The sequence below is a fragment of the Petromyzon marinus genome, chromosome 78 (assembly GCF_048934315.1).
Source record: "Petromyzon marinus isolate PM22_M1 ecotype Great Lakes invasive population chromosome 78, UKy_Petmar_22M1.pri1.0, whole genome shotgun sequence".
In the NCBI taxonomy this organism is placed as follows: Eukaryota; Metazoa; Chordata; class Hyperoartia; order Petromyzontiformes; family Petromyzontidae; genus Petromyzon; species Petromyzon marinus.
Genome location: NC_133744.1, coordinates 1,740,745 through 1,763,384, shown reverse-complemented (window position 1 = coordinate 1,763,384; position 22,640 = coordinate 1,740,745). Strand labels below are relative to the sequence as shown.

Here is a 22,640-nt window from a genome sequence, read left to right as displayed (position 1 = left end):
TGTGTCTTGACTTTTGGGCCACCCATTACAATATCGCTGTTTTGACTTTTGGGCCACCCATTACAATATCACTATGTGTCTTGACTTTTGGGCCACCCATTACAATATCGCTATGTGTCCTGACGTTTAGGCCACCCATTACAATATCGCTATGTGTCCTGACGTTTAGAGCACCATGTACGATCCCCTATGTGTCATGAATATCAGGCCACTCGATTAAATACCCCTAATTGTCTTGAAATTTTCGCCACCCTTTACAATATCGCTTTGTGTCCTCACTTTTCAGTCACCCTGTATAGCAATTCCCTTCTAAGTCCTGATTTTTTTTTGGCTAACCAATGTAGTGAGTTCAACTCAGTCACAGACGTACTCTTGGAAGCAACACATTTATTTACACTAACACATGGGGTAACACCCATTAACAGAATAGCAACCTATGGTGTTGACCACCAGGCTAACTGCACTAATTACAACGTAACTGCTATAACGACTTTTGGGCCACCCAGTACCATCCCCAATGTGTCCTGAATTTTCGGCCACGCATGCAATGCTCTTACGTCTTATGACGGTTGGGCCACCCAATATACGATTACCTCTACACTCTACAGTATGTGTCCCGACTAATGGGCCACCCTGTATAATAATACCCATGTGTCCTCAATTTTGGGCCACCCAGTACAATATTCCCACTCGTATAGCAATACCCCAATGTGTCCTGTCGTTTGGGCCACCCTGTTCCATATCTCTACATGTCATGATGTTTGGGCCACCCAGTACAGTCCCCTATGTATTCTGACTTTTGGGCCACCCAATACAATCCCCTATGTGTCCTGAATTTTGGGCCACCCAGTACCATCCCCAATGTGTCCTGACCTTTAGGCCACTCAATATAACAACACCCCTATGCATCTTGACTAATGGGCCACCTAGTTCAACATCTGTATGTGCCCTGAGTTTTAGGCCACCCAGTACAATTGTAGTGAGTTCAACTGAGTCGAAGATCGTAGACTTGGAGTTAACACATTGATTTAACTCCAACACATGGGGTAACTTCCCCTTAACAGAATAACAACCTATGGTGGTGGCCACCAGGCTAACTTCACTAATGACAACGTAACAACTTGGGTCCGGGTCCACGTGTTGGAGACTCGTTGAACGGAGAACGCAGACGAAGGTTTCTTCCAGGATCAACAACATCCACCCCGGTCCCTCTCAAGACCCGGTTTATATTCTCTGCGGCGTGGCCGGCTCCGCCATTGGCCACGACCACAATCCAGAATCCCCTGGATGGATCTGGGTTCCAACCACGTGACCACCCCTAGCCCCCACTTGGGGCCCCTTTGTAGACTTAACTGGTCACGTGTCCTCCCGGGTCAACCAGAGTGCCATGGCCTTTAGTAACCACGGCACTCCCACACCCTTTGCTGTAGGGTTGGCACTGCACGCTAAGCGTGGTGCTATCTCGCGCTATCAATCACCGCTCACCGGGCCCCTCTAGGGCTGGTACTACACCAACTCTATCGTGGTATCCACGATGTCGTGACACCGCACGCCGTGCCTCTCTAGGGCTGGCACTGCACGTTGACATCCCGCGATGTCACTACACAATACTCGTATGTATCCTGACTTTTGGGCAACCCTGTTTAATATCCCTATTGGTCCTGAATTGTTGGCCATCCCGTACAATATCGCTTTGTGTCCTGACTTTTCAGCCATCCTGTATGGCAATTCCCAAATGAGTTCTGATTTTTGGGCCATCCAATATTACAATACCCATACGTGTCCTGCCTATTAGGCCACCCAGTACAATCCCCTATGTGTGATGACTTTTAGGCCAGCCAGTAAAATTTACCCTATGTATTCTTACTTTTTGGGCCACCCAGTTCAATACTCCTATCTGTCCTGACTTTTGAGCCACCCTGTATAACAATACCCCTATGTGTCCTCACGTTTGGGCCACCCCGTATAATAACAATACCCCTATGTGTCCTGGCTTTAGTGCTTCCCTGAGCGAGAGACACACAGAGAGTCATGGAGAGAGGCAGAGAGATGGAGGAGACAGTGAGAGAGAGAGAGAGAGCAAGAGAGAGATGAGATATAGAAGAAGACAGAGAAGAGACAGGGATAATCAGGGAGATTCAGAGAGGAGACAGTGACAGACAGAAGACAGAGAGCAACAGAGAAATGGAGGAGACCGGGTGGGCGAGAGGGCGGGAGTCACACAGAGGGAGAGATAAAGAGAGGAGACAGTGAGAGAGAGAGGAATGGAGGAGACAGAGTGAGCGAGAGGGAGAGAGAGAGAGAGGAGACCCGGAGAGAGGGAGGGAGGAGGGAGACTCAGGGAGGAGAAGGAGACGGGCGAGAGAGAGAGAGGAGGAGACACGGAGACAGTGAGAGAGAGAGACTCGGGCAGGAGGAGGAGACATTGAGAGAGAGAGAGCGAGAGAGAGATGGAGGAGACACGGAGACAATGAGAGAGATACTCAGTCCGGAGACAGAGACAGAGAGAAACAGGGAGAACCCCAGGGAGAGACTCAGACAGCCAGGACACAGACCGATACAGATAAAGACAGAGAGAGGCTCAGTGAGCCAGGAGAGAGAGACATTGAGAGACAGTGAAATACTCAGAGAAAGACTCAAGAGAGCCAGGAGACAGATAGAGACAGAAAGAGCCTCAGAGTGAGACTCAGTGAACCAGGAGACAGAGACAGAGAGCCAGAAGACGGAGAGAGACTCAGAGATACTCAGTGAACCAGGATACAGAGACAGAAAGAGACTCAGAGAGCCAGGAGACAGTGAGACTCAGAGACAGACAGAGACTCAGAGAGCCAGGAGACAGTGAGAGAGACTCAGAGAGCCAGGAGACAGTGACTCAGAGAGCCAGGAGACAGTGAGAGAGACTCAGAGAGCCAGGAGACAGAGACTCAGAGAGCCAGGAGACAGTGAGAGACGCAGAGACAGACAGAGACTCAGAGAGCCAGGAGACAAAGACTCAGAGAGCCAGGAGACAGACAGAGACTCAGAGAGCCAGGAGACAGACAGAGACTCAGAGAGCCAGGAGACAGTGAGAGAGACTCAGAGAGCCAGGAGACAGAGACTCAGAGAGCCAGGAGACAGTGAGAGACGCAGAGACAGACAGAGACTCAGAGAGCCAGGAGACAAAGACTCAGAGAGCCAGGAGACAGACAGAGACTCAGAGAGCCAGGAGACAGACAGAGACTCAGAGAGCCAGGAGACAGTGAGAGAGACTCAGAGAGCCAGGAGACAGAGACTCAGAGAGCCAGGAGACAGTGAGAGACGCAGAGACAGACAGAGACTCAGAGAGCCAGGAGACAAAGACTCAGAGAGCCAGGAGACAGACAGAGACTCAGAGAGCCAGGAGACAGACAGAGACTCAGAGACTCAGAGAGCCAGGAGACAGTGAGAGAGACTCAGAGAGCCAGGAGACAAAGACTCAGAGAGCCAGGAGACAGACAGAGACTCAGAGAGCCAGGAGACAGACAGAGACTCAGAGACTCAGAGAGCCAGGAGACAGTGAGAGAGACTCAGAGAGCCAGGAGACAGTGAGAGACGCAGAGACTCAGAGAGCCAGGAGACAGTGAGAGAGACTCAGAGAGCCAGGAGACAGACAGAGACTCAGAGACTCAGAGAGCCAGGAGACAGAGACTCAGAGAGCCAGGAGACAGTGAGAGAGACTCAGAGAGCCAGGAGACAGAGACTCAGAGAGCCAGGAGACAGTGAGAGACGCAGAGACAGACAGAGACTCAGAGAGCCAGGAGACAAAGACTCAGAGAGCCAGGAGACAAACAGAGACTCAGAGAGCCAGGAGACAGACAGAGACTCAGAGAGCTAGGAGACAGAGACTCAGACAGAGCCAGGAGACAGAGACTCAGAGAGCCAGGAGACAGACAGAGACTCAGAGAGCCAGGAGACAGAGACTCAGAGAGTCAGGAGACAGAGACTCAGACAGAGCCAGGAGACAGACAGAGACTCAGAGAGCCAGGAGACAGAGACTCAGAGAGAGACTCAGAGAGCCAGGAGACAGACAGAGACTCAGAGAGCCAGGAGACAGAGACAGACAGAGACTCAGACAGAGCCAGGAGACAGAGACTCAGACAGAGCCAGGAGACAGAGACTCAGACAGAGCCAGGAGACAGAGACTCAGACAGAGCCAGGAGACAGAGACTCAGACAGAGCCAGGAGACAGACAGAGACTCAGAGAGCCAGGAGACAGAGACTCAGACAGAGCCAGGAGACAAACAGAGACTCAGAGAGAGACTCAGAGAGAGCCAGGAGACAGAGACTCAGACAGAGCCAGGAGACAAACAGAGACTCAGAGAGAGAGAGAGACTCAGAGAGAGCCAGGAGACAGAGAGAGAGAAGACGAGGAGGAGGAGGAGGTTCCACCGTGACGCTGACAACTCAGCTCCTCCTCCATCTCCTCCTTCATCTCCCTGCTGCTTCTGTCACGGCAGCAGCTCGCCCGCTCTCCCTCGCCCTCTCTCTGCTGCTCCCTCTCTGCTGCTCCTGCTGCTCTCTGTCTGCTCGCCTCGACTCTCTTGGCCTCAGCAACAACAGTGACAGCGGTAGTCTGGCCTTGGATTCTCACTCAAGGTGAGGCTATCTCTGCATCCTCACCCAGAAGACTGCTCATCACCACCATCACCACCAACATCACCACCATCACCATGAACTCCATTACCACCTCTATCATCATCACCACCACCACCACCATCGTCATCAACAGTAACAGCGGTAGTCTGGCCTAGATTCTCATTCAAGGTGAGGCTATCTCTGCATCCTCACCCAGAAGACTGCTCATCACCACCATCACCACCACCAACATCACCACCACCAGCATGTCCATCATCAGCATCTGCATCACCACCACCGCCACCGTCATCACCGCCACCATCATCACCACCACCATCATCAACAACAGTAGCAGCGGTAGTCTGGCCTGGATTTTCACTCAAGGTGAGTTTATCTCTGCATCCTCACCCAGAAGACTGCTCACCGCCATGACCTCCATCAACTTCATCATCAGCATCTCCATCATCCCCTCCATCGTCACCACCACGACCATCATCACCACCACGACCATCATCACCACCACGATCACCACTACCATCACCACCACAACAATCACCACCACCATCACCACCACAACAATCACCACCACCACCACCTCCATCATCACGACCATCACCATCATCAACACGACCTCCATCGTCACGACCATCACAATCATCACGACCATCATTATCATCACCACCATCATCACAACTATCACCATCATCACCACCACCATCGTCACGACCACCACCATCACCATCATCACCACCACCACCTCCATCATTACCACCATCATCACAACCATCACTATCATCACCATCATCATCACTACCATCACCATCATCAACACCACCTCCATCATCACCACCACCTTCATCATCACCACCATCACCACCATCACCACCTCCATCGTCACTGTCACCACCATCATCACCACCTCCATCATCACTATCATCACCACCTCCATCACCACCACCTCCATCACCACCACCATATCACCATCACCATCAGCAACACTATCATTTTTAAGACCACCACTACCACCATCATCACTATCACCTCCACAATCATGACTATCACCTCCACCATCACCCCAACCACCATCACCACCACCACGATCATCATCACCATCATAATGATCATCACCATCATCACCACCACCATCACCATCATCACCATCACAACTATCACCACCACTATCATCACCATCACCACCACCATCACCACCACCATCACCCCAACCATCATCACCACCACTATCATCACCATTATTACCACCAGCACCACCAGCATCATCACCAACATCAACATTATCACAACCACCATTATCACCTCCATCACCACCATAATCATCATCACCACCATCATCATTTTCACCACCACTATCGTCACCACCACCATTATCAGCACCACCACCATCATCACCACGATTATCAGCACCACCGCCATCATCAGCACCACCACCATCATCATCATCATCACCACCACCATCATCACCATCACCCCAACCATCATCACCACCACTATCATCACCATTATTGCCACCAGCACCACCAGCATCATCATCAACATCAACATTATCACAACCACCATTATCACGTCCATCACCCCCACCTCCATCACCACCATAATCATCATCACCACCATCATCATCACCAACATCATCACCACCAACATCATCACCACCACCATCATCAACACCATCATCAACACCACCATCATGATCATCACCACCACCAACATCACCACCATCATCAACACCACCATCATCAACACCACCACCATCAACACCACCACCATCAACACCACCACCATCACCACCAACACCATCAACACCACCATCATCAACACCACCATCATCATCATCACCACCACCACCACTATCATCAACACCACCATCATGATCGTCACCACCACCATCATCACCACCACCACCATCACCACCACCATCATGATCGTCACCACCACCATCATCACCACCACCACCATCATCATCATCAACACCACCACCATCATCATCATCAACACCACCATCATCAACACCACCACCATCACCACCACCATCATCACCACCACCATCATCATCATCAACACCACCACCATCATCATCATCAACACCACCATCATCAACACCACCACCATCACCACCACCATCAACACCACCATCATCAACACCACCATCATCAACACCACCATCATTATTAACACCACCATCACCACCATCATTATTAACACCACCATCACCACCACCATCATCATCACCACCATCTCGATCATCACCACCACCATCATCATCAACACCACCACCATCAACACCACCATCACCACCATCATCATCAACACCACCACCAACACCACCACCATCACCACCGTCATCATCAACACCACCATCATCACCACCATCTCGATCATCACCACCCCCATCACCACCCCCACCACCTCCATCACCCCTCCCCACCACCTCCACAGTTTCATGAGGTGCTGCTGTTGTTGTGGTGTGAGGGAGCATCACTCAGACGTTGTTGAGGTTATTTTCGATGCCGACTCTACGGGCGGCGAAGCACAGAGTTGCCTCGCTAGGAGTTTGAGAATTTTTTTTGTAATCGAGCTCGGGGTTAAAACATTGTTCGTGTCCTGAAATGGTTTTAATGAAGAAGTTGTAAAAAAATAAATAAATTAACCATCAAGAAGGCGTGGGGCGCGGCGGCCTAGCGCAGGCCTCGTCTAGGCGAGCAGAAGCCTGAGGCCTAGCGCCTCAGGCCTGAGCCGCGCGCCGATCCGTCGCTATAACGCGACAATAATGCTCGCATTTAAACTGGTGTTTTAGTTTGAGAATTTGTAATTCACAATTCGATTCTCTTTTTTAGTTTGTTGCGTGCGGGGTTTATTTTTTTTTACACTCCCTCGGTTTTAAAATCGCCAAGATGAGCGGAGTCTGAAGGCTCAGGTGAGAGGCGGTGATGGGGGTGGTGATGGGGGTGGTGGTGATGGTGATAGGGGTGGAGATGGTGATGATGGTGATGGTGGTGATGGTGATAGGGGTGGAGATGGTGATGATGGTGATGGGGGTGGTGGTGATGATGGTGGTGATGGTGGTGGTGATGGGGGTGGTGATAGGGGTGGAGATGGTGATGATGGTGGTGATGGTGATAGGGGTGGAGATGGTGGTGATGGGGTGGTGATGGTGGTGATGGGGGTGGTGGGTGATGATGGTGGTGATGGGGTGATGGTGGGGGTGGTGATAGGGGTGGAGATGGTGATGATGATGGTGATAGGAGTGGAGATGGGGTGGTGGTGATGGGGTGGTGATGGGGGTGATGGTGATGGGGTGATGTTGGTGGTGATGATAGGGGTGGAGATGGTGATGGGGGAGGTAATGGTGATGGGGGTGGTAATGGTGGTGGGGTGATGATGGTGGTGATGATAGGGGTGGAGATGGTGGTGGTGATGGGGGTGGAGATGGGGGTGGTAATGGGGTGATGATAGGGGTGGAGATGGTGATGGGGGTGGTGATGGTGGTGATGGTGATGAGGGTGGTGATGATGGGGTTGGTGATGATGGGGTTGGTGATGATGGGGTTGGTGATGGTGGGGTTGGTGATGATGGGGTTGGTGATAATGGGGGTGGAGATGGTGGTGGTGATGAGGGTGGTGATGGGGTGATGATGGGGGTGATGATGGGGGTGATGATGGTGGTGATGATAGGGGTGGAGATGGTGGTGGTGATGAGGGGGGTGATTATTTTGGTGATGATGGGGGTGGAGATGGTGGTGGTGATGGCAATGAGGGTGGTGATGGGGTGATGATGGTTTTGATAGGGGTGGAGGTGGTGGTGGTGATGAGGGGGGTGATAATGGTGGTGATGATGGTGGTGGTGGTGATGGGGGTAATAGGGGTGATGGTGGTGGTGATGAGGGTGGTGATGGGGGTAATAGGGGTGATGGGGGTGGTGATGGTGGTGATGGTGGTGGTGATGAGGGTGGTGATGAGGGTGATGGGGGTGGTGATGGGGGTGATAATAGGGGTGATGGTGGTGGTGGTGATGGTGGTGATGAGGGTGGTGATGGGGGTGATAATAGGGGTGATCATAGGGGTGATGGGGGTGGTGATGTTGGTGGTGATGGTGGTGGTGATGGTGGTGGTGATGAGGGTGGAGATGAGGGTGGTGATGGGGGTGATGTTGGTGGTGATGTTGGTGGTGGTGATGATGGTGATGAGGGTGGTGATGGGGGTGATAAGGTGGTGGTGGGGGTGGTGATGGTGGGGACTGTGATTGGGGTGGTTATGGGCCTGATGGTGATGGGGGTGATGGTGATGGGGGTGGTTGTAGTGATGGGGGTGATCGTGGTGATGGGGGAGATGGTGATGAGGGTGGTGATTGGGGGTGATAATACGGTTGATAATAGGGGTAATGGGGGTGGTGATGGTGATGGGGGTGGTGTTGGGGGTGGTGATGGGGATGGTGTTGGGGGTGGTGATGGTGGTGGGGGTGTTGGGGATGGTGATGGGGGTGGTGATGGTGGTAGGGGTGGTCATGGTGGGGACTGACTGGGGTGGTGATGGGGGTGGTGTTGGGGGTGGTGATGAGGGTGGTGATGGGGGTGATAATAGGGGTGATGGGGGTGGTGATGTTAGTGGTGATGGGGGTGGTGATGGTGGTGGTGATGAGGGTGGTGATGGGGGTGATAATGGGGGTGGTGATGTTGGTGGTGATGGTGATGGGGGTGATAATGGGGGTGGTAATGTTGATGGTGATGGGGGTGGTGATGTTGGTGGTGATGGGGGTGATAATGGGGGTGGTGATGTTGGTGGTGATGGTGGTGGGGATGGTGGTGGTGATGGGGGTGGGGGTGTTGATGGTGGTGATGGGGGGGGGGGTCCTGAAATGGTTTTAATTAAGAGGTCGCAAAAATAAATAAATAAATCATCAAGAAGTAGTGGGGCGCGGCGGCCTAGCGCAGGCCTCGTCTAGGCGAGCAGAAGCCCGGGGCCTAGCGCCTCAGGCCTGAGCCGCTCGCCGATCCGTCGCTATAACGCGACAATAATGCTCGCATTTAAATTCGTGTTTTAGTTTGAGGGGAATTTTTAATTTATAATTCGATTATTTTTTTGTTTGTTGCGTGCGGGGTTTAAAAAAAATATTTCAAACTCGTTTTTAAAATCGCCAATGTGAGCGGAGTCTGAAGGCTCAGGTGAGAGGCGGTGATGGGGGTGGTGATGATGATGGGGGTGGTGATGATGATGGTGTTGATGGTGGTGGTGGTGATGGTGGTGGTGATGGTGGTGATGGGGGTGGTGATGATGATGGTGATGGTGGTGATGGGGGTGGTGGTGGTGATGGTGGTGGTGGTGATGGTGGTGGTGGTGATGATGGGGGTGGTGGTGATGATGGGGGTGGTGGTGATGATGGGGGTTTTGCTGATGGTGATGATGGTGGTGGTAGTGATGATGGGGGTGGTGGTGATGATGATGGTGGTGGTGGTGATGATGGTGGTGGTGGTAATGATGGGGGTGGTGGTGATGATGGGGTTGGTGGTGATGATGGGGGTGATGGTGATGGTGGTGGTGATGATGGTGGTGGTGGTGATGATGGGGGTGGTGGTGATGGGTTTGGTGGTGATGATGGGGGTGATGGTGATGATGGGGGTGATGGTGATGATGGGGGTGATGGTGTTGATGGTGGTGGGGGTGGTGGTGTTGATGGTGGGGGTGATGGGGGTGGGGGTGATAATGGGGGTGATGGTGGTGGTGACTAAGGTGGTGATGGGGGTGGTGGTGATAATGGGGGTGATGGTGGTGACAGTGATGATGATGATGGTGGTGGTATTGGTGATGGTGGTGATTCGGGTGGTGGTCGGGGTGGTGGTGATGATGGTGGTGGTGATGCGGGTGGTGATGGTCATGAGGGTGGTGATGGTGGTGATGATGAGGATGGTGACTGGGATGGTGGTAAGGGTGGTGATGGGGGTGGTGGTGGTGATGGGGTTGGTGGTTATTATGGGGGTGGTAGTAAGATTTACCCTGGAATGATCCAGGTCAGTGCCCAAGTCATTGACATAAAGAGAGAACAAGAGGGGGCCGAGGATGGAACCCTGTGGAACCCTTTTGTTATCTTAACACTGTTTGACCTCCAACCTTCTGTGAATACAGTTTGGGTGCGAGAAAAGTGGTAATTTTTAACCATTTTACTGTGTTTTTGGAAAAACCGAGGCAACTTAGTTTACCAAGCAGGGTGTTGTGGTCTACTGTATCAAAAGCTTTGGACAGGTCAAGAAAAAGACAGGCACAGTACTGCTTATTATCAAGGATACTGTAAATTTGATTCAGATAGTCTAATGCAGCAGATGTGGTGCTGTATTTTTTTTCGGAACCCAGATTGTTTTAGATGTAGTAGATTGTTGGTGGACAGGAAACTGCTAATTTGGTAGTTCAATAATTTTTCAAAAATTTTCATCAATGGGGACACAATTGAGATAGGTCGGTAGTTATTGGGATCATCTTTAGGGCCCCCTTTGTGAAGTGGACAGACATAGGAATGTTTCCATTCTAGAGGAACTGATGCTTCTTTGATGGACAGGTTGAAAATATGGGCTATAGGTTTTGTATATTAGGTGACCAACAGTTATAGCAAAGACGGGAAAACTATCTGCTCCGGTAGAGGAGGACCCTTTGAGGTAGGCCAGCTGTTTCAGAACATTACTTTCGTGGATTGGCTGGAAACTAAATTCGTTTAATGTTTGGACAGGGGTGTAGGAATTTGCATGGGCAGGGGTGACTCCCAATACATTATCAAAAAGATTACCAGCTTCAGAAAAATGAAGGTTAAAATTGTCAACTATTTTTTTTGGGATCTGAAAAATATTCCCCATTTCGGTTTAGCTCAACGGGCAGATTGTCTGTTTTGGATGCCTTTTCGATACATTTGATTGTTTTCCAAAAAATCCTGGCATTTCCATGTGATTCCAGGAGAGTGGAGGAAAAGTAGGCATTTTTTGCATCCCGTATTTTTTTGACGCATCTATTCCTTAAAATCCTGTACTCTAGCCAGTCATTTACCAAATTACTTTTCTGAGCACATGCCCAAGCCTTGCCCCTAGTTTTCATGTGCTTTGTAATCAAAGGATAAAACCATGGTGGGCGGTTGCCTTAAGTTTTAAATCTAACCAACGGAGCATGTTTGTTAAGAATTTGGAGAAACGTGTACCTGAAAGTCTTCCAAGCCGTAGTCAGGTTGGGGATATCACAGACCTTGTCAATATCCGAGTGAAGCACATCATTAGTAAATGCCTGAGTGCTGAAGCGCCTCAAAGAGTGCTTCTCAACAATTTTAGGGGGGCTTTGGGTCTGGCTGATGATCTCACCCCAAAAATGAAGGAGTGATCACTAAGGTTATTTCCCAGAACACCAGTCAGTGCGAAATTGTGAGGGGCATTTGTCAATAGGATGTCAAGCAGAGTTGACTGTCCCGGTTTTTTAGGTTGGGTCTTGTGGGGACATTTATTAATTGAAACAGGTTAAATTCATCTGTAAAATTTGTGGCCACGGCCGGCGGGTTTAGCCAATTACAATTTAGATCACCCACAAACTTTCACCTTTAGGGAGGCCCTCAAAAAGTTCTCTCAGTGCAGATGCAGCTTCAACATCCTTCCCACTAGGTGGTCTACAGCAGCACACTACCAATATCTGTTGATTATTTGGGAGAGTTATTCTGAGAGCTAAACCTTCAAAGCAACATTTTTTAAACAATGAGTGAGCTGGTGAACATGCAATAGTATTACGAACATAGATGGCAATTCCACCTCCTTTAGATCCTCGGTCAAGCCGAAAAAGGTTGTAGTTGTCAATCGTAATCTGCAAGTCATTGACGGCAGGAGTGAGAAATGTTTCTGTTAGGCAAAAAATGTCCGGGTCAAGATTTGCCACTTCTAGTTTTAGTTGACTTAATTTAGTCACAAGCCCTCTGATATTGACATGTAGAACACCAACACCTTTTCTGCCAGAAAAATCTGCAGAATTATACGAGTTCTTTACATTTGGGCCAGGATGAAGCTCAATACCACCCAGAAATAAGAAAAGTAGAATTAACAGTTTGCACAAGTATTTTCTGTGAAAGGATGAAGAGCGGCGAACCTTGGACGAATATCAGCAGCTCGCAGATGGTGTTATTTTTAAGAGCAGAATGAAGTTTGGAAGGAGTGCTGGTGAAGTAATGGGACAAAGATAGTGTTTAAAAGGATACAAAGATGGAGTGTAGAAGTGTCTATGAGCTGTTTCATTTGCAGGTGTAGTGGCAAATCGAGCAACAAGTATGGACGGAAAGTAATGAGGGTAGCTGTTTGTAGAGTTGAGTGTGGCACTAGATATGGCCGGAAGGGACAGCAGTAGGATACACAGCAAGAGAATTGCCATCTCTAAAATATCCGGGGTAAACACAGATTAACACACAAGCGGAAAAGAAAAGATATCTATACTTGTAGCTGCTGCTGTAGAAGTTGCTGTAGCAGCTGCTGTAGCTGGATCCGTTGCTGCGACTGTAACTGTTTCTGCTGCAGCAACATCTGCTGCAGCAGCATCTGCTGTTGTAGCAGCTGCTGTAGTTGCTGCTGTAGTAGTTGCAGCTGCTGTTGTAGCAGCTGCTGCTGTAGCTGCATCCGTTGTTGCTGTAGCTGCTGCTGTAGTAGTTGCAGCAGCTACTGTAGCTGCTGCTGTAGTAGTATCAGCTGCTGTAGTTGCTGCTGTAGTAGTTGTAGCAGCTGCTGTAGCTTCCGCAGCAGTTGCAGCAGCTGCTGTAGCTGCACCCGTTGTTGCTGTAGCTGCTGCAGCTGCAGAAGCCGTAGCAGCTGCTGTAGCTGCTGTAGTAGCTGCAGCAGCTGCTGTAGTTGTCGCTATAGCTGCTGCAGCTGCCGCTGCAGTCGCAGCAGCTGCTGTAGCTGCAGCTGCTGTAGCTGCTGCACCAGCCGCAGCAGCTCCTGCAGCTGCACCCGTTGATGCTGCAGCTGCTGTAGTTGCTGCTGTAGTAGTTGCAGCGGGAGCTATAGTTGTAGCTGCTGCTGTAGTAGTCGTGCAGCGGGATGTGGGTAGGTGGTGATGGGGGTGGTGGTGGTGATGTGGGTAGGTGGTGATGGGGGTGGTGGTGGTGATGTGGGTAGGTGGTGATGGGGGTGGTGGTGGTGGTGGTGATGGGGGTGGTGGTGGTGATGGAGGTGGTGGTGGTGATGGGGGTGGTGGTGGTGATGGGGGTGGTGGTGTGGGTAGGTGGTGATGGGGGTGGTGTTTGTGATGTGGGTAGGTGGTGATGTGGGTAGGTGGTGATGGGGGTGGTGGTGGTGATGTGGGTAGGTGGTGATGGGGGTGGTGGTGGTGATGGGGGTGGTGGTGGTGTGGGTAGGTGGTGATGTGGGTATGTGGTGATGTGGGTAGGTGGTGATGTGGGTAGGTGGTGATGGGGGTGGTGGTGGTGATGTGAGTAGGTGGTGATGTGGGTAGGTGGTGATGGGGGTGGTGGTGGTGGTGGTGATGGGGGTGGTGGTGGTGATGGGGGTGGTGGTGGTGATGGGGGTGGTGGTGGTGATGGGGGTGGTGGTGGTGATGGGGGTGGTGGTGGTGATGGGGGTGGTGGTGGTGATGGGGGTGGTGGTGGTGATGGGGGTGGTGGTGTGGGTAGGTGGTGATGGGGGTGGTGTGGGTAGGTGGTGATGGGGGTGGTGTTGGTGATGTGGGTAGGTGGTGATGTGGGTAGGTGGTGATGTGGGTAGGTGGTGATGGGGGTGGTGGTGGTGATGTGGGTAGGTGGTGATGGGGGTGGTGGTGGTGATGGGGGTGGTGGTGGTGATGGGGGTGGTGGTGTGGGTAGGTGGTGATGGGGGTGGTGATGTGGGTAGGTGGTGATGTGGGTAGGTGGTGAAGTGGGTAGGTGGTGATGTGGGTAGGTGGTGATGTGGGTAGGTGGTGATGGGGGTGGTGGTGATGTGGGTAGGTGGTGATGGGGGTGGTGGTGGTGATGGGGGTAGTGGTGGTGATGATGGGGGTGGTGGTGATGATGATGGTGATGGTGTTGAAGGGGGTAATGTCAGTGGTGGTGATGGGGCGGTGGTCGTGGTGATGATGGTGGGGGTGATGGTGGTGGTGATGATGGTGGGGGTGATGGTGATGGTGGTAGTGATGATGATGATGGTGGTGATAGTGATGGGTGTGGTGATGGTGATAAGGGTGGTGATGGGGGGTGGTGGTGGTGATGATTTGGGTGGGGATGGTGGTGGTGATGGGGCAGTTGTGGAGAGTTTCCCATACCTGGGCAGTGTGCTCATGACTGGCTTCGGTTTGACAGCAGAGGTGATGGGGGTGGTCATGGTGGTGGTAATGGCGGTGGTGATGAGGGTGGTGACTGGGTTGGTAATAGGGGTGGTGGTGATGAGGGGGGTGATGGGGGTGGTGGTGGTGATGGGGGTGGTGGTGATGGGGGTGGTGGTGATGGGGGTGGTGGTGGTGATGGGGGTGGTGGGGGTGGGGGTGGTGATGGGGGTGGTGGGGGTGGGGGTGGTGATGGGGGTGGTGATGGGGGTGGTGGTTGTGGTGATGGGGGTGGTGGTGGTGATGGGGGTGGTGGTGATGGGGGTGGTGGTGGTGGTGATGGGGGTGGTGGGGGTGGGGGTGGTGATGGGGGTGGTGGTGATGATGGGGGTGGTGGGGGTGGTAGTGATGATGATGGTGGTTGGGGTGATGGTGATGATGGTGGTAGTGAAGATGATGGTGGTGATGGTAGTGGTGGTGGTGTTGATGGAGGTAATGTGGGTGGTAAAGGTGGTGGTGATGGGGATTGTGATGGGGGTTGTGATGGTGATGGGGATGCTGATGGGGATGGTGGTGATGGTCGTTGTGGTGGTGGAGGCGGTGATGGCGGTTGTAATGGTGACGATGATGGGGGTGGTGATGGGGTTGGTGATGGTGATGGGGGTGGTGGGTGTGATGGGGATGGTGGTGGTGTTGATGGGGGTGGTGGTGATGGTGGTAGTGACGATGGTGGTGGTGGTGATGGGGCAGTTGTGGAGAGAGTGGAGAGTTTCCGATACCTGGGCAGTGTCCTCATGACCGGCTCCCGTTTGACAGCAGAGGTCATGGGGGTGGTCATGGTTGTGGTGATTGTGATGGGGGTGGTGATGGTGGATGTGATGGGGATGGTGACTGGAGTGGTGATGGGGGTGATGGTGATGGGGTTGGTGGTGGTGATGATGGGGGTGATGGTGGTGGTGATGGGGGTGTTTGTGGTGGTGATGATGATGGTGTTGATGGGGTTGATGGTGGTGGTGGGGTGACAGTGGTGATGGGGTTGATGGTGATGGTGGGGGTTATGGTGGTGATGGGGGTGATGGGGGTGATGGTGGTGATGGTGGTGGTTATGGGGGCGGTTGTGGTGGTGATGGTGATGATGATGTTAGTGATGGGGTTGATGGTGGTGATAGTAATGATGATGGTTGTGATAGTGATTGGGTGGTGATGGGGGTGATGGGGATGGTGGTGGTGGTGTGGTGGTGGTGATGGTATTGATGCTGATGGGGGTGATGATGGGGGGTGATGGGGGTGGCGATCTTGATGGGCATGAGGGTGGGGATGGGGGTGGTGATGGGAGTGGTGGTAACGAAGGGGATGGGGGTGGTGATGGCGCAGTTCTGGAGAGAGTGGAGAGTTTCACGTACAGTGAGGGGAAAAAAGTATTGGATCCACTGCTGATTTTGTACGTTTGCCCACTGACAGAAATTATCAGTCTATCATTTTAATGGTAGGTTTATTTGAACAGTGAGAGACAGAATAACAACAACAAAATCCAGAAAAACGCATGTCAAAATGTTTTAAATTGATTTGCATTTTAATGAGGGAAATAAGTATTTGACCCCCTCTCAATCAGAAAGATTTCTGGCTCCCAGGTGTCTTTTATACAGGTAACGAGCTGAGATTAGGAGCACACTCTTAAAGGGAGTGCTCCTAATCTCAGTTTGTTACCTGTATAAAAGACACCTGTCCACAGAAGCAATCGATCAATCAAATTCCAAACTCTCCACCATGGCCAAGACCAAAGAGCTCTCCAAGGATGTCAGGACAAGATTGTAGACCTACACAAGGCTGAAATGGGCTACAAGACCATTGCCAAGCAGCTTGGTGATAAGGTGACAACAGTTGGTGCGATTATTCGCAAATGGAAGAAACACAAAAGAACTGTCAATCTCCCTCGGCCTGGGGCTCCATGCAAGATCTCACCTCGCGGAGTTGCAATGATCATGAGAACGGTGAGGAATCAGCCCAGAACTACACGGGAGGATCTTGTCAATGATCTCAAGGCAGCTGGGACCATAGTCACCAAGAAAACAATTGGTAACACATTACGCCGTGAAGGACTGAAATCCTGCAGCACCCGCAAGGTCCCCCTGCTCAAGAAAGCACATATACATGCCCGTCTGAAGTTTGCCAATGAACATCTGAATGATTCAGAGGACAACTGTGTGAAAGTGTTGTGGTCAGATGAGACCAAAATGGAGCTATTTGGCATCAACTCAACTCGCCGTGTTTGGAGGAGGAGGAATGCTGGCTATGACCCCAAGAACACCATCCCCACCGTCACACATGGAGGTGGAAACATTATGCTTTGGGGGTATTTTTCTGCTAAGGGGACAGGACAACGTCACCGCATCAAAGGGACGATGGACGGGGCCATGTACCGTCTAATATTTGGTGAGAACCTCCTTCCCTCAGCCAGGGCATTGAAAATGGGTCGTGAATTGGTATTCCATCATGACAATGACCCAAAACACATGGCCAAGGCAACAAAGGAGTGGCTCAAGAAGAAGCACATTAAGGTCCTGGAGTGGCCTAGCCAGTCTCCAGACCTTAATCTCATAGAAAATCTGTGGAGGGAGCTGAAGGTTCGAGTTGCCAAACGTCAGCCTCGAAACCTTAATGACTTGGAGAAGATCTGCAAAGAGGAGTGGGACAAAATCCCTCCTGAGATGTGTGCAAACCTGCTGACCAACTACAAGAAACGTCTGACCTCTGTGATTGTCAACAAGGGTTTTGCCATCAAGTACTAAGTCATGTTTTGCAGAGGGGTAAAATATTTATTTCCCTCATTAAAATGCAAATCATTTTTGACATGCGTTTTTCTGGATTTTATTATTCTGTCTCTCACTTCAAATAAACCTACCATTAAAATTATAGACTGATCATTTCTTTGTCAGTGGGCAAATGTACAAAATCAGCAGGGGATCAAATACTTTTTTCCCTCACTGTACCTGGGCAGTGTCCTCATGACCGGCTTCGGTTTGACAGCATAGGTCTCACTCCGAATCAGTCGAGCGGCATCTTTTCATCGGTTGCGTAACACTGTGTGGAAGCTTCCTGGTCTGTCGCTCCACACAAAGCTTCAGGTCTTCTCTACGCTTGCGAAATGTGAACCGCCCTAATGGAACATCTTCGCTGGTTAGAAAAATTTAGGCTGGCCTGCCTGCAATCCATCTTGAGTTTAATCAGGCTGGATTGTGTGAGGAGCTCACAAATCCTTGAAAGATCTGGACAAAGTCCCATCAATGAGCTCCTCCAACAGGCAAGGCTGCTTTGGCTGGGTCATGTAGCCCGCATGCCCAGCCACTGCATGCCAAAACAGTTTTTGTTCGGCTGGATAGAGAAGGCTAAACGGGCGCAGCACGGGCTGGAGAAGAGATGGAGTGATGTGATGCAGGATGATGTGAAGCTGAGTGGACTTGCCAATGACTGGTACCAGTGGTGTCAATATCGGCCTCTCTTTGGAGGAGGCTCGTGAAGGATGCTTTTGGGCAGTTGGAGGCAGTCGCCCTCAAAATATCAACGGAGGACAGAGGAGCGACGCTCACAACAACGAGCGGAGCGCCGGGTGGCTAAAGCGCAGCAAGTTGGCACAGTAGGGGGCACAGGTGGTGCATCAGCCAGTCATCTCAGTCAGTCGACCCGTGGCACCTGGGTCTGCCCCGTGACCTCCTGCCAGCGGGCGTTCGACATTTCACGTTGCCACTGAGTCGTGGATGGCGGTTGTTGGTGGTGGTTAATGGTTCTGGTGGGGATGGTGGTGGTGGGGATTGTGGTGAGGGTGGTGATTGTGGTGATGGTGGTGATGGTGATGATTGTGGTGATGATGGTGATGGTGGTATTGGTGGTGATGGTTGTGGTGATGCTGATGGTTGTGATGATGGTGCGGATGGAGATGGTGGTGGTTATGATGGTGGTGATGATGATGGTGGTGATGGTGGTGACGGTATTGATTGTGGTCGTGGTGATGATGATAATGGTGGTAGGGATGATGATGGTTCTGATGATGGTGGTGGTGATGCTGATGATGGTCATGATGGAGGTGGTGATGATGGTGATTATGGGGGTGATGATGGTGGTAATGATGTTGATGGTGGGTCTCTTTTAGGTGAGTCTGGGTTTCTGTGTGGTGAGTCTGTGGGTTTGTGTCTATTGGTGAGTCTATGGATATATGTGTGGTGAGTATTGGCCTCTGGTGAGTCTTTGGGTCTGGTGAGTCTGTGGGTCTTTGTGTGGTGTTTGTATGGTGAGTCTTTGGCTTTCTGTGTGGTGCGTCTGTGGGTATCTGTGTGGTGAGTTTGTGGCCCTCAATGTGCATCTATGGGTCTCTGTTGATTGTATAGCTCTGTGGTAAGTCTATGGGTCTTTGTCTTTTGTTGAGTCTGTGGGTCTGTGTGGTGAGTTTATGGGTCTGTCTGGTGAGTTTGGCTTTCTCGTGAGTCTTTGGGTCTCTGTGTGGTGTTTCTGGGTTTCTGTGTGGTGTTTCTGGGTTTCTGTGTGGTGTTTCTGGGTGTCTGTGTGGTAAGTCTGTGGCTCTCTGTGTGGTGAGTCTATGGGTCTTTTTTTGAGTCTGTGGGTATCTGTGTAATGAGTCTGTGGGCCTGTGTGGTAAGTCTGGGTCTCTATAGTGAATGTATGGCTCTCTATGTGGTGAGTATGGATCTTTGTCTTTTTGTGAGTCTATGAGTATCTGTGTGGTGAGTATGTGTCTGTGTGTAATGAGTGGGTTTCTGTGTGATTAGTCTGTGGGTCTCTGTGCTTAGTCTGTTGATTTATGTGTGATGAGTCTGGGTCTCTTTGTGATGAGTCTGCAGGGTATTTGTCTGGTGATTCTATGGGTCTCTGTGTGGTGAGTCTATTGCTCTGTGTGGTGATCTAAGGGTCTCTGTGTGGCGAGTCTGTGGGTATCTTGTGTGTCTGTGGGTCTCTGTGTGGTGAGTTGGGGTCTCTGTGTGATGAGTCTGTGGATCTGTGGTGAGTTGGGGGTCTCTGTGTGGTGAGTCTGGGTCTGTGGTGAGTCTGTGGGTATCTTGTGTGTCTCTGGGTCTCTCTGTGTGAGGCTTTGTGATTCTATGGGTCTCTGTGAGTTTGTGGGTCTCTGTGTGATGAGTCTATGGATCTATGTAAGGCTTGGCGGTGAGTGAGACTGTGGGGTGAGTATTTTTTTTGTGTGGTGAGATTTTTGGGGTTGCTGTGATCGTTGTGATGGTGGCTGTTGTGATCATCGTGGTAGTGATCGTTGTGATCATGGTGGTTGTAGTGGTTGTGATTTAATTTCTGGTTGTTGTGATCATTTTGGTGGTTTTATTGTTTTGTGGTGGTTTTTATAGTTGTGGTTGTGATGGTTGTTGTGGTTGTGATTGTTGTAACCCGGTAAAATCAACCCCCCTACCTTTGACTTAAAGCAGGGGTCGGGAACCTTTTTGACTAAGAGAGCCATGAAAGCAAAAAATTTGGAAATTTATTTCAGTGAGAGCCATATAATATATTTTAAAAGTGAATTCAACTAAATGTCAGTATAATAAGCCTCTGAATTTATTCTTTTAAATAATGTTGTTATAACACTCACCATTAATGCGACTTCTGGTGCTGCATGGATTTGCTGATGTCTTTGTAGTCGGGTTGGTACTTGGTGAGGTTAAGCTTCATGCAAGCGTTGTGGCTTTCATCCGTTAAACGTGATCGTAGGTTGGACTTGATGTTTTTAAGATGTGAGAATGACTGCTCACATGCATACGTAGATCCAAACATGGTCAATACAGCAATACTCACACGCTGCAGTGTGTGGTATGTGACAGGAAGCGCGTTCCAAGTTTTGAGAATCAGCTGGTCTTTGGGTTGGAGTTTTTTCATTTCTGTCCACATGTGCTTGCTCGCCAACTCCGCTTTCTGTCGTGTGATTCTTTCCAAATCTTCATTCAGTGACTTGAACTTATTCACCCACATGTCTGAGGCCTTCAGGTCAGCCACTTCTGCTTCAAAATCTCTGACGGAGACACCAGGGATGTAATTCAGGTCGGCTGTGTTCAGTGAACACTCGTTTGGATGGGTGATGAACTTAAAAAGACGAGTGTGCTCACGAAATTCTCCAAAGCGTGCTTTGAAGGACTGTAGGAGACTGGATGTGCAGCCAGCTAGCTGGTGGAGATCAAGGTTTTGAATGGGCTCACTTGCTGTGCATGCATCTTTAAATTGGCTCAGTTTTTCAAAATGTAGTAAACGACCTGTTTCAAGATCCGTGATGAAAAGCTCCAGCTTGTTTTCAAAAGCAAATACAGCTTGTTGAAGGGATAACACTGTATTTCCAATGCCTTGCATTTTCACGTTGAGCTGGTTCAGATGTTCAGTCAGATCTACGAGATAGTAAAACTTGAGGAGCCACTCGGTGTCGGCTAGCTCAGGATGCCCGACGCCTTTCATTTCAAGGAAAGTCCGGATTTCGTTCAGGCAAGCCGCAAAACGGCTAAGCACCTTCCCTCTTGACAACCAACGCACATTGCTGTGCAAAAGCAGACCAGGATAGTTATTTACAACTTCATCCAGCAGTGTTTTAAACTGGCGATCATTTAAGGCTCGGGCAACAATAAAGTTGATCACACGAATGACCAGCGACATCACTTCGCCAAACTGCCTGTCACACATCTGAGCACAAAGTGCCTCCTGGTGTATAATGCAATGGAAACTTAGGATGGGTCTATTTTCATGTTCACGGAGAAGCGCCACAAATCCTTTGTTTTTCCCCACCATACACGGAGCACCATCAGTACACACTGAGAGAAGTTTATCCATAGGTAGACTTTTTTCTTGAGCAAACTCCATGAAAGACTTGAATAAATCCTCACCTCTTGTGGACCCTTTTAATGGCAGAACAGCAAGACTTTCTTTGCGCAGTGTGTCACCAACAGCATATCTTGCAATCACGCTGAACTGCGACAAATGGCTCACGTCTGTTGACTCATCCAAAGCCAGAGAAAAGAACGGCGCTGCATTTATGTCCTTCACTTGCGTTTCCTCCACTTTGTTTGCCATCACGATGGTACGATCATGAACAGTTCTTGCCGACAGAGGCATGTCTTGTATCCGTTTGATTATCTTGTCTTTGTTCGGAAGATCATCAAAAAGTTCATTGGCTACATCCAGCATGAACGTTTTAGCATACTCGCCATCTGTGAATGGTTTTCCGTTCCTCACTATTGCTAAAGAACCAGCAAAGCTAGCCGAATTATAGTCACCTTGCCGGGTCCATACGCGGAGTTGCTGCTGGCTAGCTTGCACCCTGCTCAGAAGCTCTTGGCACGCTTTCTTTCTGCTGTCTCCCGCAGGGTATTTTGATGCAAAGGTAGCGTGGCGCGTGTCGAAGTGCCGCTTTACATTCGACCGTTTCAACGATGTAATTTTGTCATTGCAAATTAGACACACCGCAGAACCCGCTCTCTCCACAAAGGCGAATTCTTCGGTCCATTCGTCCTGAAATGTACGATACTCGTCGTATTTTTTTCTTTTCGCCATCTTCTTCTTCGAAGGGTTAGCTTTGAGCTAATGACCGAGCAGACGCAGTCTCAGACTGATTCAAAAGGGGGCGTTTACCTGTTTTACCCAGCAACGGCAAACGTAGGCCAGTATCATCCAATTAAAATAATGGACAATTGCTCCTGCAGCCCTGAACAGGACATGCGCAGTGAAAAATCGATGGATGGATTAAAACAAGTGAGAATATTTTGTTTTATCTGCGAGCCA

At 50.4% G+C, this 22,640-nt stretch overlaps 1 protein-coding gene across 5 annotated transcripts in view; it reads left to right on the top strand.

The window, feature by feature from the left end:
- The first annotated feature begins 2,376 nt into the window (after positions 1-2,376).
- LOC142907357 (uncharacterized) overlaps positions 2,377-22,640 on the top strand; it is a 32,989-nt gene continuing 12,725 nt past the window's right edge. Inside the window, exon 1 of one of the 5 annotated variants that reach the window (XM_076056787.1) lies at positions 2,377-4,614. Coding sequence is in view for 2 of the 5 variants with exons in the window: in XM_076056786.1 (XP_075912901.1) it covers positions 5,645-7,213 (1,569 nt within the window). In the remaining 3 variants the exon portion in view is untranslated. The other 4 variants (XM_076056786.1, XM_076056785.1, XM_076056788.1 and 1 more) reach the window with 4 other exon arrangements.